The sequence below is a fragment of the Aplysia californica genome, unplaced genomic scaffold, assembly GCF_000002075.1.
Source record: "Aplysia californica isolate F4 #8 unplaced genomic scaffold, AplCal3.0 scaffold00206, whole genome shotgun sequence".
NCBI classification, from domain to species: Eukaryota; Metazoa; Mollusca; class Gastropoda; order Aplysiida; family Aplysiidae; genus Aplysia; species Aplysia californica.
Window position 1 is genome coordinate 181,412 of NW_004797476.1, and position 15,055 is coordinate 196,466.

At 40.2% G+C, this 15,055-nt stretch overlaps 2 protein-coding genes across 3 annotated transcripts in view; one reads left to right on the forward strand and one right to left on the reverse strand.

The window, feature by feature from the left end:
• Window positions 1–309: 309 nt before the first annotated feature.
• Window positions 310–12,246, reverse strand: LOC101861662 (protein-S-isoprenylcysteine O-methyltransferase). The gene is made up of 4 exons (XM_005099217.3): window positions 11,968–12,246; window positions 4,392–4,650; window positions 3,707–3,924; window positions 310–2,223 (listed from the first exon to the last, which is right to left on the reverse strand). Exons 1-4 carry the CDS (start codon window positions 12,163–12,165, stop codon window positions 2,041–2,043), a joined length of 858 nt encoding a protein of 285 aa, XP_005099274.1. The 5' UTR covers window positions 12,166–12,246; the 3' UTR covers window positions 310–2,040.
• Window positions 12,247–12,606: 360 nt separating this feature from the next.
• The window catches only part of LOC101861892 (kinesin-like protein KIFC3), a 35,012-nt gene continuing 32,563 nt past the window's right edge, over window positions 12,607–15,055 (forward strand). Inside the window, exon 1 of one of the 2 annotated variants that reach the window (XM_035969992.1) lies at window positions 12,607–12,682. The gene's annotated coding sequence lies outside the window, so the exon portion shown is untranslated. Of the gene's footprint in view, window positions 13,093–15,055 lie in introns of both variants that reach the window. The other variant, XM_005099218.3, reaches the window with a different exon arrangement.

A 15,055-nucleotide genomic window follows, 5' to 3' on the forward strand; every position in this document is an offset into this window, starting at 1 on the left:
TGAGAGAATAGACTAAAAACATTTCTCACAATGTGCTGACATATTTCCACACTACATTTTTCAAAACTGCAGTGTAAAAATAAAACGGGTCTTCAAATGGCACAGCCAATTTTCGCACCACATGAATTGTTCTTTTTCTGCGCTTGGAGAGCCATAACATTTCTCAAAAGCAACCTTTTCTTGTGTGAATTTCAACTTGAAAAATTACTGGTTTACAGAAGACCTTGACAGCTTTAGAGGAATCAAAACATTGTTAAAATACTGTCACATAAGCAAAACAACAGTTTTTAAACATATATTTTTTTAAAAATAGAAACTAATTTACGATGAAACATTTTTTTGGTATAATATCGTATTCATACTGTCCCATGACTAAAGATCAAGAACTGTTAAAATGGCCACTGAGAACTTTTAAAAAATCTACCTTTTGACAACTGCAACATTTAAGGAAAGACATAAGAAAAAGTAACAGGTGACAAAAATGGGACTAGCAGAACTCATGTTCTTGACACTCCTTGCATCACACTCATAGGGGAAAAAATTGTTCAGAGACACACATCAGCCACTGTTTGAAGGAACTTTTAACAATAACTTTCAATGAGAAGACACAATGTGATCAATGGAAATACTCACTAATGTCCAAACTGCTATTGTTGTGTTCAAATCCCAATCCAGAATTCAATTCACTAGTTCTAGTTACAGTAGAGCACAGATTACTCAAACACGTAAAACTCAAAATTCAGTTAGCTCGAACAAAATGCAATTCTTTGACTGAACCGCTATCTTCTCTTTATACTGGAAGCACCGTTTTTTCGAACACCTGCACAAATGTGTTGAATAGTTTACCAAAAAAAAATCCTGATCACATCTTTCCTCCCCATTGTCTTGAATTCAAATTATCCCACACACACAATGGAAAACATACTCACAAATCATCATTGAGAGTACCAAGCTACATGATCCTCCCACCCCACAACGTGATACACACACTGTTGATGTCCAGATACATAACCGCACTATACCCATAGTTTGTGTAAGGTGATAAAACTTCCTTGAATCTATCCCTGTGATGGAGGGTGGTGAATGGTGGGGTGTGATCGAAGACAAGACAACATGGTGGTGCATTGGGCTGAATGGTGCGTACATTTTTTGTATGTTTATGTTGGTGCGCATGTGTGATTACTTGAATGTGAAAGTATGGATTGGGACGTGATTACATACTAGAGGTGAGTGGCATGCTCAGATCAGTGTTTGTCATGATCATGATGTGACAAACGAGCAATTTTTTGTTGTTGAAAAACACGAGGCTCATCAACATTATTGCCTTCCTTTCTCTTGCTTCGACACCAAACAAGAACCACACACTATCCATCCTTCTATCCTTTTATCGATTCAGGGTACTTTCATGATGGCAGTGAGTATTTTCAGACCAATATACTGACATGTTTACTTCCCTTGATTTTCTTTAATATCTCTCTCTTATTTTTTGTTATCACAGTTTTCTTGAAGTATGAAAGTGTCCCAACACATTTGTCAACCCGCCTACGTGTTCGAGATATCCATGCTTTACTGTAATATATATATATATATATTTAACACACACACACACAGGCACACATTTTTAAAACCAACATAGTAAAGTTGAAGCTGTGAATTATTGCCAATGGACATAGTGTGCGCAGACCTGAAGTTGAAAACTGTAACCCCACTGTAAAGGATAACAAAAATCTTATATATATCTTGACAGTTCACATGGGTAACACCAACTGCAATAGTTTTTGTCAGAAGAACCAAAGACAATGGATATTGGACACATTACTCAACGTTCTTGCATGATGCTGTTAAAAAACATATAATCAATATCAATAAAGGGCTGCAACTCAAGCTGAAATAACTATCCAACTGTTTTGCACAATCATTTGCCCATTAGTGTTGAGCTGAAAACCCTGTACATAACAAAATAATCCGATCAACAAATCATAGTCATAGGTACAGCTGTCTTTTATGCTCATTTCATCCTCAGACTACACTTAACCAACATCATACACTCTGTCTGTAGCCGTAGATAAAAGGCAGCCCAGTAGGCACCCGACGTTGATAGTCTAGGTAGTCTTCGCCGAAAAAGTTGAGCAAGCAAATTTCTTCGTCGTAAATTCTCTCGTTGAAAAATTTCCAAGAGACGAGGGCGTAAGCTACTAGGCATAGAGGGTTGCACAACATGATCTAGAGGAAAGAAAAGACAGTTTGGTTTAGTGAGGAATTTTATGGCTTTTTTAAAAAAACAATTTTTTTCCAACTCTTCGTTGTACCTGTATTATATCCTCACTAAAGTGGTCTGAACTTCAATAAAGAGTACCACTTTTGAAAGATTGTGCTGCTGAAAATAAATAGAGCATGAGTGGAAGTTGAAGAGAAATACAAAGCTACAGTGATATACACAAATTTTTAAAAGGACTAATCAATAACACGGTTCAACCACCCGCACACGTTTTCATAGTTTGTCATATGTGAGCATTGTAGACCCCGCTAGTTGAAAAACAAAAAAAGTAATGTTGACCCTCTCATAACTTGGGCTCAGGTAATAAGGCATTCTGAGTCTTCATCCCCCTTTCCCTTCGTTTTATCGACTTTTTTTATTAGGGGGGAGGGGTCAATACTTTTAATATTCATTTAAAAACATGTTTCTGTGTGGTTTCACTTACAAATGTTGATTTTTAAAAAATGTGAATTTGCAGTTGAAAAGGACGCCCAAGCTTTGAGAGCCACTTTCTCGCTTATTTTACCTCTGACACCAGGCAAACCCCACCTCTTTCAATTGAAAATATCTTGACTTCTATTCAACATGTTATGAGTATTGCTTTTTCATAAAAATCATGAGGAATGAACAAGTTTTAAGCAGATACACTAACCTTTTCGATCCAGCAGATACATTAATAACTCCATCTGCTCAAATCGCGACCTCAGTGCTTTCTTGTCTTATCTCTATTTTTGTTTGTTTTAGTAAGAGTTTTACGGCACTTACAACACAATAAGATCATATAAGTGCCGAAGATTAGAGATGTTACAAGGGAGTAACAAACACAAAAAAGGAGGGGAAATAAGGACAATAGATGTGTAATAGGAAAGAAGGAGCAAACCACACCAGAGCACCCACCAACCACCCACACTCCATTTTTAATAACAGTGAAAACAGTTCATAACAAAAAGTGAGCTTAAGAAAAAGTCACATTTTCACTATTAAAAAATGGAGATACGACAAGAAAGTACTGAGGTTGCAAAATATTTACTAGTGCCTGGTTCCACTGCGTTGTGACACAAATAAAGATAGGTAGTGTCTGAAACAAACTTCCCTCCCTCATATCCCAACACACACAGAACAAGTCTATTAATCTATGCTTAAACAAACCCAGTTCATTTTGCACAGGTAGATGTAACATATCACATCGATGATAGACCGCGCATTGATTCAGGCATGGCATTCGAAATAATGATATACAGTCGAAACTGTCTAAGACGACCTCTCATTGTCATGGAAAAAAGGTGGCCTTATTACACAGGTGGTCGTTTTACACAGTATCATGATAATGTAAAAAATACTCAAGGGAAGAAATGGAAAGTGCTCGTTTGTACAGATGATTATTTTATACAGGTGGCCGTTAGAGCAGGTTCGACTGTACCATGAATTAGTATGAAAAGATGGTCTCACCTGCGTGCCCAAACTCCAGGCAAACCACCCCACATAGCTCGGGTGTCGACTGAACCGGTAGACGCCATGCGTTACGAGGATGTGCCCATCTTTCCGTGTGTGCTGGATGTGGTGGTTGAAGTTTGTTCGTGCTGTGAACATACTCAACTTCCTCAGGCCTTCTCCTCCGACGGTCAAAATAATGCCAAACAAACTAATCAGATGTAACTGCTTCATGCCTGAAAAGAATAGATAAACATGGAAAATCTCAGACAAATCAAACATTTATTCTAAATCATTGATAAAAGTCTTAAACTCCATGTTAGGCTTACTTCGTCGTATTTAGTTACTTGTCACTGTCATGAAAAAAAAATTAGAGTCTTTGTTTGAGTCTGTGTATTCGTGCATTCTGTTCAGGTCAAACTAGATTATTTTAGCCTTAAACATTTTGCATACCATGTTAGTTAGATGTAGAACAATAAACATTGAAGAGAAAAAGAAATAACAATTCTACATAAAATGACACTATGAATAAATGAGCTATGAAAGAAAATCGTGTTATCATATATATGGAGTTGAACCTGCTGTAAACCTTTTAGTGACTTTCTTCATGAAAGAACATGTAAAACCTTATAAGCATCTTTGCACCAAAATCAAATACAATGCTATCAAGAGCAAATTCAACCGAATGCTTGCATTCACTTACCAGGGAAAGCGTAACCTTCCAAGATAAATTCCAAACAGCTTGCAGCAGCCGCCATCTTATATTCACGACTGTGATCCAGTAAGAAAGACTCAAGGTTCAAGGACTTGGGATTCGTCAGAGCTGTAGACTGGTACTCCGACCAGTGGAAAAAAGTGAGAGCCATGGTGTACCAGCCAAAGTGGTACCAGAATGTACTGTACAAGGTGAGGAGAAAGCCAAGGCTGAAAACAATCCCAAGGTTGCCAGCTCTCACAGCAATCTGAAGAGATGGAACAGAAGAGGGACAAATGAATAGAAGCAGAAAGAAAAAGATGTGGGGGAATCAGGGGGCTTGTCAATTTTTGGGCATGTTGAGTTATTGGTATCATTGTAATGCTTGTTCATTTGTCTTGCTTTCAATTAAAAAAATATCTATCTATCCAGAAAAGAAGTGGATATCATTGCGACCAAAGGAGGTGGGGGTCGTCTGGTTTCAGAGATAAAATTAGCGAAAAAATGGCCATCAAAGTTTGCAGACTTCCAAAAATGCTGTTTTCTTCGAATTCATTATTTGACAAGCATCTGGTTTCACCATGATGCCTCACATATATGTAAGAGCAAAGACAAGTGACAATCAAACCTGATCTAACAGCCATCTGTCCAAGATAATCATGTGTGGTCACACTTTTGACCACAATATACCTTCAAAAGTCATGTCCTGAGATAGTTGTCATGGGTGGCAATTATAATGTCAGTAAGAAGTTGTTTAATTTTTCTGAAAATCTACAATTGACTAGGTAAGCAGCTACCAGTCATTTCAATAAAAGCTCAATGCTGAAATCCACTATGCATGAGCAAATGCAATTTTTTATTTTTCATTCATCTGGGGAATACTTCATTCTTCAAATAAGTTATCCAAGAGCAGCTTTGGTCTCTGTCTTTGACAAAAAAAGGCAGCAAATTCAAACAGGAAATGGTAACGAACCAGCACAGCTACCTGGCGACTGCAATAATGAATTGAATATATTTGTGAGGCATCGTGGTGAACTCAGGCGCACATCAAAATAATTAAATCAAAGAAATTGACATTTTTGGGGGGCTGATAGGCAATTTTTTCTGAATTTTCTTCTTTGGGCTCAACACCTTTTATATTTTATATCCATTTTTAAAAAAACATATTTGTGTGGATTTTACTGAAAAACATTGATTAAAGGCACAAAAAAATGTAAATTTTCAGTTTCCAAGGACTCTCAGGCTATGGAGGTTACCAAACTTTGGCAGCCATTTTCTCACCAATATTACCCTTGAAACTAGGCGACTCCGACTTCCTTCAATCGCAAATATCTCTACTTCTATTCAAGATAGATGGGTATTTTTTTTTAACCAAAAGAAAGGCAAACGAACGGGCTTTAAGAAGATACCAATAACCCCATATGCCCCAAAATTGACAAACTCCTGATTCCACCACATCGTGACACACACACATATATATAATATACAGCCCATAGCTCCTGTAGTGTAAGACAACCACTTTTCTCCTAGACAATTCATTGCCATCTTGAATGATTTCGACTACCAAATATCTATGGGCAATGCCATTATTTTTTTTATATTAAGTTTGTATTCTGTGTTATAATGACTTGAAAATAAAAGCAGGAAAAAGGAGGAGTCCATATTCTGTGAGACAAGAGCATCATAGAGATTGGTATTATATTATACATGGAAACAAGGTTATATATTTATTTGTACTAATACTATTCAAAAGCAACAGGCCAATATAATATAATAACTTTTTTGCATTATTCATTATGTATCAGTCAGACATCAAGATAGTCAAAAGTCTGATACAAGAAGAGCACATGCAAACTAATTAACACTCTCCCTCTAGCTGAAGTTGCATATAACAATTATTATTACAATCCAGCACAAAAGATTCAAACACACAAAACTTCAAATTACCGATAGCTTGAACAATATATAATGCCATTCCCTGACTATATTAATTTGTATATTGACAGGATTGACACACGTACGGGGGCTCTCGTGGTCTAGATATAAATGCTGTTTGCCTTTCATTCAATAGGTCCTGGATTTGAAACCTGACAGTACCGAAAAATATTTTTCTCTGAAAAAATTGTCTCCTTTCACCTCCATTCCTGATCTCAATCTTCTGTCATGATCAGCTTTCGACTCAACCTTCTGCCCTCTACCCCGTCCTCTAGGCTCCTGATTCTTTCTGTCGCCTTTCAACTGCTACTCCCTGGCTCCTTCTTACTGCAGTCTTTTAGTCACACCCCTGATATTAGGGTAGGTAAGATCTCAATACAGCCTTCTGGGATAAGGGCGAAAAATCCCGGAGGTCCCATGTGCACACCAAAAATCCTTTAGTGGTCCTAAAATTTATAAGAGAAGGGTTTGGCCGCCATCCGGGCAAAATTCAAAATTCCTACGAAACTGAAAATATTTAATTTCCTGCGTCCTCATATGACCGTATGCAGTTGCAGTCGTCGTGAGCGCTGTAAAACACTTACAAAAAAAAAAAAAAAAAAAAAAAAAAAAAAAAAAAAAAAAAAAAAAAAAAAAAAAAAAAAAAAGAAAGAAAGAAAGAAAAAGACACCCCAGTGCTGGAGCGCACAGCAGCTCATTTCGAAAAGCTCAATTAAATTTTTCCTTACAAATGCATTGAATTCAAATTGCCATCTGTGCCATCCATGACAAACAGTTACACCCAGCATCATCAAGAGTATCAGGTAACACATTTAGGAGCTGACCAGGTCCCCCCCCACCCCCCCCCCACGGCCGGTATCAAGACAGCAATCATTGCATACATTATTATAAGGAAGAGGCTAGCCGTACTTAAAGATGGCTAGACGGCAAGGCTAGCTGAACTCATAATAATGAGTTTTGCAATACCTAAAGTATTTGTATTTGAGATGAAACCAAAAGGTGCTTTATTGATAACTAGTGCATGTATTTTAAACCTGAAAAAATACTAATGAGACCTGTGTACTCAACAGGGTTGGTCAATATGGCCTAACCTAAGTACAGCTAGACGGCTTGGCTAGCCGTACTTAATTAAATAAGGACAGCTAGACTGGCAGGCTAGCTGTACTATGTGTACAACAATTGTAGTGTTTATAAGGTGCTAGATCTTCCTTGAAGCTAGCTGCTAGTCATGTGATTTGATTGTGGGTGCTGGGGTGAAATAAAAAGAACAAAACAAAAACAAAAGCAAAGTAGTGCCGCTCTGAATTGGGCCAACCTGAGGTGAGTGAATTATGGTTGTGTTTGATGTGCACGTGTGTGTGTGGTTGTTTGAACGTGAAAGTTGGAAGTGATTAAACAAGACGAATTAGTGGCACACTCTGACTCATCTTATAAACCAAAAGGCTCATCAGCATGGCTCTCTTTGGTCTTTTTCTTTCTTTCTCTTGCCTCAACACAAGGTGAATGCACTGATCCTTCATCCTTCTATCCTACTATTGATACTGCATACTTTTTTCATTGTGTTATTGATACCTCATACTTTTTTCGTTGTGTCTTGTCTATGTACACGGTAACCGGGCACGTAGTCTCAGAGTCAATGTGTATGGGAACTGGTCATTTCGTCACACCCCAGCGGGAGAGACTGAGCCAGCTGTATCTGGGGGAAGGGGGTTGGGCGATTGGAGGGGGGGCTGTAGGTGGGCTCCACACGGCGCACTGGCAGTGGAATTTTAGTTGCCGCGGGGGCGCCTTATCACGTCAGGGTCACGGGGGTCAGCTCCCTGTTGCCGCTCTGTCTGGCCTGACTTAATTTTTGGTACTTTTCAACGTACAATTTTAGGTGTATCCTTGTATTTATGGTAATTCTCATTTAGTGCACCCAAAGCATGCATTTCTGTTCTTGAGACTCAAAAAAGAATGGACGCTGTAACTTGTAAGGTTATTTCGTTAGACACGCTTGAGTAGGCAATGCTAAATTGTATTTTTTTCGTACAAGTGTGAATGAAAAAAAATCAATATAACAAAACGGCCTCAACAAAATCTGTCGAACTTTTAGAACATGAACGATATAGCATTGGTGCAGATACTCAGAAAAGATGGTATCTGCGCATATAATAGAAAGCTGTAATTTTGCAACTTTATCCATCGGGCACACAATTCGTTATGAAGTAATTCCTCCAAATGTTTCATTACAACACGATGGTCCAAAGACGCTCGCTGCCTAGCGTCAACACAAGACGAGCCCTTGCCTGACTCCAAGATGGCTCCTCGTTTCGAGTCATTGCACGTCGACGTGGGATGTCCCCATATATAAAGAGGCTGCAAGAACGATCAAGAAGTACTCGGTGTGAAGAAATTGGAGCACAAGGAATGGATTAGCCAACACTCATTGGATTTAATTAGGATAAGAAGACAGCTGAAGGCAGAAGCGAATGCAAGTAGAACAAGAGGATCAAGAGCGGATGCATTGGAGAAGTACAGGACAACAGCTAAAGATGTCAAGAAATCACTAAAAAAAGACAAGGAGGAATTCATGAACAGGCTAGCAGAGAAGGCAGAGGAAGCAGCGGTAGGAGGACACATGCGAATCCTATACCAGACCACAAGGACACTTTCTGGAAAATATGGGAAACCTGAAGTACCAGTAAAGGACCAAGAGGGGAAAACCATTTTTGGAAAGGAAGCTGTCCAAACGATGGGTAGAGCATTTCAACAGTCTCCTGAACAGACCACCACCAAGTAACCCACCAAACATCCTGCCAGCAAGAAATGAGTTACCAATCTACGGTGATGCTCCTTCAAAACAAGAGATTCTGGATGCCATTAGGAAGCTGAACAAAGGTAAAGCGGCCAGTCCTGACCAGATTCCACCTGAAGCCCTAAAAGCAGATGCCAATGTGACGGCAGACATCCTCCTCCCACTGTTTACCAGGATCTGGAATGAGAGCAAGTTCACAAAGGATTGGAAAGAAGGACACCTCATGAAGCTTCCAAAAAAGGGGGATCTCAGCAACTGCAGCAACTACAGAGGGATCACTCTTCTCTCAATACCAGGTAAGGTCTTCAACAGAATCATTCTGGAGAGAATCAAGACAGCAACAGATCCAAGACTACAGGATGAACAGGCTGCTTTCCGGAAAAATCGCACAACCACCGACCAGATTGCCATGCTGAGGATTATTATGGAACAGTCCCTGGAGTGGAACTCCCAGCTGATCGTCAACTTCCTTGATTATGAAGAAGGCTTTTGACAGTGTAGACTGAGCAACACTATGGTATGATACTGAGACACCATGGAATCCCACAGAAGTTGGTGAACCTCATTAAGAGCATGTACGAAGAGACAAGTTGCTGGGTTGTACATGATGGCTAGCTCACTGACAACTTTGACATCAAGACTGGTGTGAGACAGGGATGTTTATTATCACCGTTCCTCTTCATATTGGCAGTTGACTGGCTGATGAAGGAAACCACCACAGAGGACACAGAAACGGTATTCAGTGGATACCATGGACACAGTTGGACGATCTGGACTTTGCAGATGACTTAGCGCTTCTGTCACACTCTCAGGAACAGATGCAAGCAAAGACGACAATTTTAAACAGCCTATCCGAGTCTGTTGGATTGAGGATCCACCCCGGAAAGTCGATAGTCCTGGATAGATGCACGGCGAAAGGAGCAGGTCTCAGTACAAGGAAATGCACTAGAAAACGTCGAATCGTTCTGCTATCTTGGGAGTATAAATGACAGAGAGGGAGGAACAGGCGCTGAAATAAAGTCCCGCATTGGAAAGGCACAGGCTGCATTTATTTCTTTGAGCAGGATTTGGAGGACCAGGGATATCTCATTACGAACAAAGCTTAGAATTTTCAACTCAAATGTGAAGTCAGTCTTGTTGTACGAATGTGAGACGTGGAACGCATTCCATATGTGCATAAAGAGGATCCAGGTTTTCTTGAACAAGTATCTGAGGAGGCTGCTGAGGATCAAATGGACAGACAGGATCACCAACGAGGAAGTATAAGAAGAACCAGACAGAGCCCGGTCAGAGATGAGGTGGGAAGAAGACGTTGGCGATGGATTGGACACATTCTCAGGAAGTCAAGCAGCTGCATAACAAGAAAAGTGTTAGATTGGAACCCACAGGGTAAAAGAACAAGGGGAAGACCTTGTGGAACCTGGAGAAGAGTCACGGAAATGGATGTACAGAAAAGTGGGAAGACGTGGAGTGAAATCAAGCGACTAGCCCAGGATAGGGAAAGGTGGAGAGTGTTTGTTCGTGGCCTATATCCTGACCCAGGGTGAGAAAGGCAATGATGATGATGATGATGCAAGAACGATGGCGCCCGACCGGAAAGTCCACGATAGGCCTTGGCCAGGATGGCCCCGTTTGACCAACAACAGGATCGACAAATTCATTGTCAGACAGTCTGTGACATCATGAACCACCACTGCAGACCGCATCAGAGTCCAACGACGGAAGACAGCTAATGTCCGAGAAGACAGTGAGGAACTGTCTCCGTAGAGCCAAGTTCCCCTCTTGTGTCACTGCCACACTCCCAAGACACACGCCGCCCCATAAAGCAGCTCGTCAGGTGTGGTCTGCTCGTCATTCACAGTGGACACGACGTCAGTGGGACAAATCTAGATTCAACTTGCTGCACCCAGACAGGCGAGCTCACGTCTGGAGGCGCAGAGGAGAGTGGTTCCACCCTGACTGCATCCAGCAGGTGGCACCCTAAGGTGAAGGGTCCGTTCTGGTGTGGGGAGGCTTTTCAGATCACCATGGGATCTCCCTGTACCATATGCAGGGCAATTTGACTGCTGCAGGGTACATGGACGAAATCCTACGCCCCTTGCTGTTTCTCTCCTGCAGCAGATTGGACCATATTTTAGGATCACATTGACCGGCGTATAAGGGACAACAACCCTCCTCCACAAAACCTTCAACAACTCTTGTGCTACCTCATCCAGGAGTGGCAGAAACTATCCCAACTAGCTCTTCGAAGGCATTTCCTGTCCATACATTGACGCTGTACCGAAAGTTTGATCAACCAGGGTGGCTACACCCGGTAACACCCACTTGACAATGTTCATGAAGAACCACCATGGCTGTTCAGACTTTTGAAATCCTACCAGTGTGATTTAAGCTCATTTTTCATGAATTTCTCGTTGTTGTTGAAATCTGAAATTGTACATAGATCTACATAAAATAATCTAGATTAGATCTAGAGAGTCAAAAGCATCTTTTAAAAAAAAAGAATAAATTCGGTAAAAATAAAAGTTTTTCAGTTTCTGTCTTTGAATTTTTGTTCCTTGACTTTTTTGTGCGAGTTTATGATGTATAGATCTAGATATTTCTACATCTAGATGATCTAGATCTACATCTAGACTCCTCTAGATCTATATTCTAGATCTGATCTAAATCTAGAATCTAGAATCTAGATCTAGATAGAATCTATATTCTAATCAGATCTCTAGATATAGATCTAGATCTAGATCTAGATTCTAGAATCTTAGACTTAGAAAGCTTTGGCATTTTCATATTTTTTCCCTAAATCTACATTTATACAATTCCGGCAGAAAAACTTCACACAAACAGAAAACTCACCCTGTAAGAGTCCTTTTGATGAACATAGACGGCAGAAAACACAGCATTGCACACAAGAAAATGAATAATTATCAGAGCATGCCAGAAGTCCTTCCAAAGAAAACCAATAAATGGGATTATACTAAAGATAAGAGGGTACAAAAAGAGAGAGGCTCCGGCCCCAAAAGTAAGGAAGCTTATTCTTGCTTGTCTTAACATCCCTAAAGCGATATATATTTTTTTTTTACAAGACAAAAGAAAATTCAACGTATAAGGTCCGGTCTAGGTGTACAGTTGTCATCGAACAACGCAAATGACAGATATCAAACTAATAGCAGTCTTCCAGCGTCCGCAGTAAAGAATTATGATTTGCAATTTTGATGTGCTCTTGGCTGCATTAAAAACACTAATAAGATTCATATTGAGTGACATTGAAAGGTATAAAAACTGTAGAAGACAAACAAAAAGAAGATATAGAAATTTTATATGGTATGAAAAATCTTGGAATTATCTTGTATGCCATTTAGAAGAATTCAATTTGATTCTAATTTATAAAAAGATATGAGTAGCTTTGATGCTTTTGTTTCGTTTCCAAACTTTCTTCCGCGAAGGTTTGAAATCAGGGAAGTTTAGTTTACTTCTGTGTACTGTGTAGTAGGTAGTGTGTAGAATACTGTCAACAGTCAACACAAGAGAGGGCAGTTCTTACAACAATCTGATTGTCTGATGCGTGCAAGTAACATAAACTAAGCCTAGATCTAGATCTATGTGTTGACTGTTTGTTACTTGCTAGATTTCTAGATTAGAACACAGTGGGTCAGTTCTTTGGCCGCATTTTAGCCTAGGACCGTTCAGACCTTTGCTTGTAATTGTTTGTAGTTTGTGCTTTTCATTGCATCGAGTTTGAGTAACTTCAGCAATAATTTTGATTGAATAGTAGGTCGAGATCTAGATGTCTAGATCTAGTTCTATATATAGACCCCTTCCCTCACCTTCTCTGTGCTGTCTGAACTCTCAATTGATACTGTCTGTCAGTTGGATCTAGATCTAGACTAAATCTACTAGAACTTAAGAGTACCACCAAGGCCAGCTCTGTTGACGAAGTACTAACGTGGAAATCAACGTCATTCAAAGAGTGATTCCACAGTATGTATCCAGTTCTAGTCTAGTGTTAGTAACTTTTACGGCCGGCTCTAGATTAGATCTATTTCTCTGAACACTTGGGAAAATAAACTAGATCTATTTCTCTGACGTCTGAACAGTTTCCGTTCTCGAGATTTTTTGGTCATTTGCGAATGGAGTTGTGGCCTGCGTGTGTTGGAGGTGTGAACGGGGAGGAGGGGGGGGGGTGAGCGGTGGAGGGATTTTTTGTTGTTGTGATTTAGCATATATTTGCTTTTATTGGGGTGACTAAAAATGCAAACGAAGTGACTATTCGGACTCGAGTCCGAATGAAAAATGTTTTTCGGACTCTGATTCTTGTCCAGCATGACATCACTTTCGACCTCCTGTGACTCGTGACTCCGGCTTCCTGTCCTGCCTCACTCGTGACTCGACTCAGGCTGGGTAGAGACCAGGATGACTTTGGGCAAAAATGGCGTTTTGTGCAGGAGCCGAGTTTTTAATCTTATAAATGATTGATGAATTTGAGGCCGGCCTGAAAAGTTATAGATCTAGCGCTTCTAATAAATATATGTTTATTTGTCAAGAGGTCATCAGAAGCAATTAAAGATGGCTGGTTGGCGTGTGTCGGGGTCGGATGGGCGGCTTGCACACGTGTGGCTGTATGTGCGTGTCGGGGAGGGGGGGGGGCGCACTATCGGTCCGGGCGTTGAACGTCGCACGCGTCAGCCTTTTTTCCCCCGGCAACTGATCATTATTACAATAATAAACTAGTCTTGACGTAGATCTACGTAATGAATTGTGCGCTGGTCTGTGGAATCAAATGTTGCCGTATGCTCGGCTTTACACAGCAACACAACTTTTTCTTGGTAAACAATCGAGATGACACAGGCTTGTGTATTTGAACGAATCGGTCTTTTTTTTTTACACAGCTCATAATATGCAAGAGCCAGGTGGTCTGCTAATCTTCAATTTTACCTTTTTTTACAACAAAGAAAGTGGGAAACATGGGAGGTGGGGGGGGGGGCGTATCAATGAGGCGGCGGGCATCGGATCGGCAGATAAGGTGTGGGGGGAACTAAAAAATGGTGGAAAATTGGACGCACTGAACGTTAGATCTATAGAACGAAGACACACTTCCTTTTTTCTGGACCCGAGTCCGAATAACATTTTTTCCGAGTCCGATGAATTTTTTTTATTCAGACTCGAGTCCGAATATTTGAAAAAATGTTATTTGGACTCGAGTCCGAATAAAGACGGCCAAATGCAAAATAGCTTACCTGCCAAAATCGAGCACTTGTGTTTTCTTGCAGTACCTTTTGAAGGCATTTTCAAATGGAAGAGCTCTAGGCTAGCCGTATGACGGCTGGCTAGACTGCTTGCGGCTAAACTGGTGGGCTAGCCGTACTTATATGATGGCTAGACTGACCCCCCAAAAATAGGCATACTGAATTGTATAAATTTTTAGTTTGCTGTACCTAAAGCATTTTGTATTTGAGATGAAACCAGGTGCCTTATTGACAATGCATGTATTTTAAACTTGAATAATTACTAATTTAATGAAACCTGTTGTCTATCTAATATTAAGAGGGCCTAAGATGTACGGCTAGACTGGCAGGCTAGCCGTACTTATTACGGCTATACAGCTAGGCTAGCCGTACTTAAGGACGGCTAGACAATCAGGCTAGCCGTACTTATTATTGATGGTTGCATTGTAAATGAAATTTTTAATTTGCAATGCCTAAAGTTTGTATAATTTCAGACTAAACCAAAAGGTGCCTTACTGACTTGCATGTATTTTAAACCTGAATAATTACTACTAAGATCTAGATCTAATGAGGCCTGTGTACTCAACAGGTTTGAGTCGATAGGGCCAAACCTAGATCTAAGTACGCCCATACTTAGGTACGACTAGATTCTCAGGCTAGCCGTACTTAAGTATGGCTAGCCGCTTCGTTTTCAAATAAAGTGTAGTCTGGGAACGTTG

Coding starts and splice junctions, on each gene's coding strand:
- LOC101861662 (XM_005099217.3), bottom strand. CDS start 12,165: ATGTTAAGACAAGCAAGAATAAGCTTCCTTACTTTTGGGGCCGGAGCC. Junction 3,925..4,391: donor GGAAGGTTACGCTTTCCCTG/GTAAGTGAATGC, acceptor TATTCTTTTCAG/GCATGAAGCAGTTACATCTG. Junction 2,224..3,706: donor CCTGGAGTTTGGGCACGCAG/GTGAGACCATCT, acceptor TCTTTCCTCTAG/ATCATGTTGTGCAACCCTCT.